We start from the raw sequence: 2,458 nt of genomic DNA, 5'->3' as shown, positions 1-2,458 counted from the left end.
AGCGGGCGCTGCCGGCGGGGCCCTGGGGACGCCCTGCCTCCCCTGCCATGCCGCAGCGGCGCGGGGGCCTCGCCTTCCCTTTCGCCCACCGCCCCCCGGCACTCCTCCCCCGCCCCAAGGAGGCCAGCCCGCCGGGCGGCGCCGTGCCAGAGCTGCCCGCGCCGCCCCGGGGCCGGGCGGGACCGCAGCGCCGCACCGGGGCTCCGGGCCGGCCGCCCCATGCACCCGCCCGGCGCCCTGCTCGCCATGGCCGAGGGCGCCTTCTCGCTATCCGCTCAGGCGGCGCGGAGCCCCGGGGGGAACCCGTCGAGGCTGCACAGCATCGAGGCAATCCTGGGGTTCACCAAGGAGGACGGCCTACTGGGCCCCTTCCCGCCCGACGGCAGCACCGGCGGCGCCAAGGAGGCAGACCGGCGGGCCCCCCGGCACTGCCTCCCCAAGATGCCCGGAGAGCCGCCGCCGGCCGAGCCCCAGGGCCGCGCCGAGCGTTTCCAAGGTGAGCGCGGCGGGCGAGGGGCGCCGGGTGGCGGGCGGGCGCCTCTCTCCGCGCCCTCGGGCGGGCCCCGCGGGGACATCGCCCTCCCCGTGACCCGCCCGTCTTCCCCTCGCAGAGCCCTACTGCCCCGGCAGCACCAGCCCCGAGCTGCCCGCCGGCAGCGGCGGCGAGGGGAAGCCGTCGGACGAGGAGCAACCCAAGAAGAAGCACCGGCGGAACCGCACCACCTTCACCACGTACCAGCTCCACGAGCTGGAGCGCGCCTTCGAGAAGTCCCACTACCCCGACGTGTACAGCCGCGAGGAGCTCGCCATGAAGGTCAACCTCCCCGAGGTCCGCGTGCAGGTAACGCCCGCCCCGGCGGCCCCGGCGTCGGGAGCCCCCCTCCACCCCCAGCACGGCACAGTCCGGCCCGGCCCGGCGCAGTCCTGCGTTCCCGGCGGCGGGAGTCCCCCGGCCTGGCGAGGACCCGCAGTCCCGGCGGCCGGAGCGGCACCGCCCCGGCCCGGGGGCCGTGAACCCAGCGCGGCAGCGGCAGCTCTAGCCCCGGCCGGTGCGTGGCCGAGCGGCCCCACAGGCACCGCTGGAGCGCCGGACGCGTTTGCAGCTGCCGCCGTCCGCACGGCCCCGACGCGGCGGCCCTGGCCCGCCCCGGCCCGGCCGGCGGGACACCGCGGAGCCCCGGGCCGTTTCCCGTTCGGCAGCCGGGGGATCGGGGCGCGGCCCGGCCCCTCCGCCCGTCCCGGCCGCGTCGGCCGCGCCGCTGCCCTTTGACTGGCGTGTCCTGGCCCGGGGCAGCCGAAGCCGGCACACGGCGGGGCGGCGGCCAGCGGGCGGCCGAGCCGGGCCGGCAGGCAGGACGGGCCGGCTCCGCGGCGGGGCTCTCCCTGCGCCGCTTCTCCCGCGGCGCTGCTCTGCGGCCCGCGGGGTGAGGGCGACGGAACCCGCTCCTGCCCCGGCTCGGCTCGGCGCGCCGTCTGCTGCTCCGTCGGGTTTTGCTCACTCCATTTCGTGTGCGCCGCTGAACCGGTGGAGAGCCCCTGCCCCCTGCGGCGGCAGCAGCGCTGCCGTGCTGCCTCGGGGCCCAGCTAATGCGGCTGTGCTTGCAGGTGTGGTTTCAGAACAGACGGGCCAAGTGGAGGCGGCAGGAGAAGCTGGAGGTGACCTCCATGAAGCTGCAGGACTCGCCCATCCTCTCCTTCAACCGCTCACCACAGGCGACACCCATGGGTCCTCTCAGCAGCAACCTGCCCCTGGAGACGTGGCTCAGCCCACCTGTGCCCAGCAGCACGGCCCTGCAGACCCTGCCTGGCTTCGTAGCCTCGCCACAGAGCCTGCCTGGCAGCTACACGCCACCACCCTTCCTGAACTCTCCGGCAGTGACCCATGCGCTTCAGCCCCTGGGGGCCATGGGGCCACCGCCACCTTACCAGTGCGGGGCCACCTTTGTGGACAAGTTCCCCTTGGACGAGGCAGACCCGCGCAACACCAGCATTGCTGCCTTGCGGATGAAGGCCAAGGAGCACATCCAGTCCATCGGCAAACCTTGGCAGACAATCTGAACTCCCTCTTCAGCACCTGGGAGAAGCCCACGGGGACAGCTGGTCCTGGGACAACCGTGGGACGCCCTTGCCCTGCTCTGGCTCCCCCGGACGGCCAGGCAAGGGAGGGCTGTCCCTTGCATCAGCCTTTCCCCCACACCTTTGATGTGCTTTGTATTTTGCAGTCCTTTTGATTCCCTTTTCCACATGCCCTGCAGAGTTAGGGGCCTGATCATAGCTTAGGAAAAAAAAAAATCTCTTTTGCTCTCCCTCCTTGGCTGGATGCTTTAGTTGCAATAAAAGCTGCAGTAGGGCGAAGAGCTGTGTAAGGTGGCTGGGAACCGAGGCCTGCGTTACCTGGGGAGGGTTTTCCACTTTTGCACCATTAAATGGCACAACCTACATGAAGGCTGTGCAGCGT

The 2,458-nt window shown here is 72.2% G+C and overlaps 1 protein-coding gene across 2 annotated transcripts; it reads left to right on the top strand.

Moving 5' to 3' along the window:
• The first annotated feature begins 219 nt into the window (after positions 1 to 219).
• RAX (retina and anterior neural fold homeobox) lies at positions 220 to 2,058 on the top strand. Of its 2 annotated transcripts, none has more exons than XM_086479984.1 (3): positions 220 to 487; positions 612 to 841; positions 1,606 to 2,058. In XM_086479984.1, exons 1-3 carry the CDS (start codon positions 220 to 222, stop codon positions 2,056 to 2,058), a joined length of 951 nt encoding a protein of 316 aa, XP_086336110.1. The 2 variants fall into 2 exon arrangements, with proteins under 2 accessions (XP_086336110.1, XP_086336109.1); XM_086479983.1 differs by having other exon boundaries at positions 220 to 496.
• Positions 2,059 to 2,458: the final 400 nt, after the last annotated feature.

This window comes from Leptosomus discolor, chromosome Z, assembly GCF_034619465.1.
Source record: "Leptosomus discolor isolate bLepDis1 chromosome Z, bLepDis1.hap2, whole genome shotgun sequence".
In the NCBI taxonomy this organism is placed as follows: Eukaryota; Metazoa; Chordata; class Aves; order Leptosomiformes; family Leptosomidae; genus Leptosomus; species Leptosomus discolor.
This window is presented reverse-complemented; position numbering and strand designations above follow the sequence as displayed.

Bases quoted from the DNA above. Each gene is read 5' to 3' on its own strand.
- RAX (XM_086479983.1), top strand. From the start codon at position 220: ATGCACCCGCCCGGCGCCCTGCTCGCCATGGCCGAGGGCGCCTTCTCG. The intron at 497-611 runs GTGAGCGCGGCG...TTCCCCTCGCAG, and splicing joins CCGCGCCGAGCGTTTCCAAG to AGCCCTACTGCCCCGGCAGC. The intron at 842-1,605 runs GTAACGCCCGCC...CTGTGCTTGCAG, and splicing joins TCCCCGAGGTCCGCGTGCAG to GTGTGGTTTCAGAACAGACG.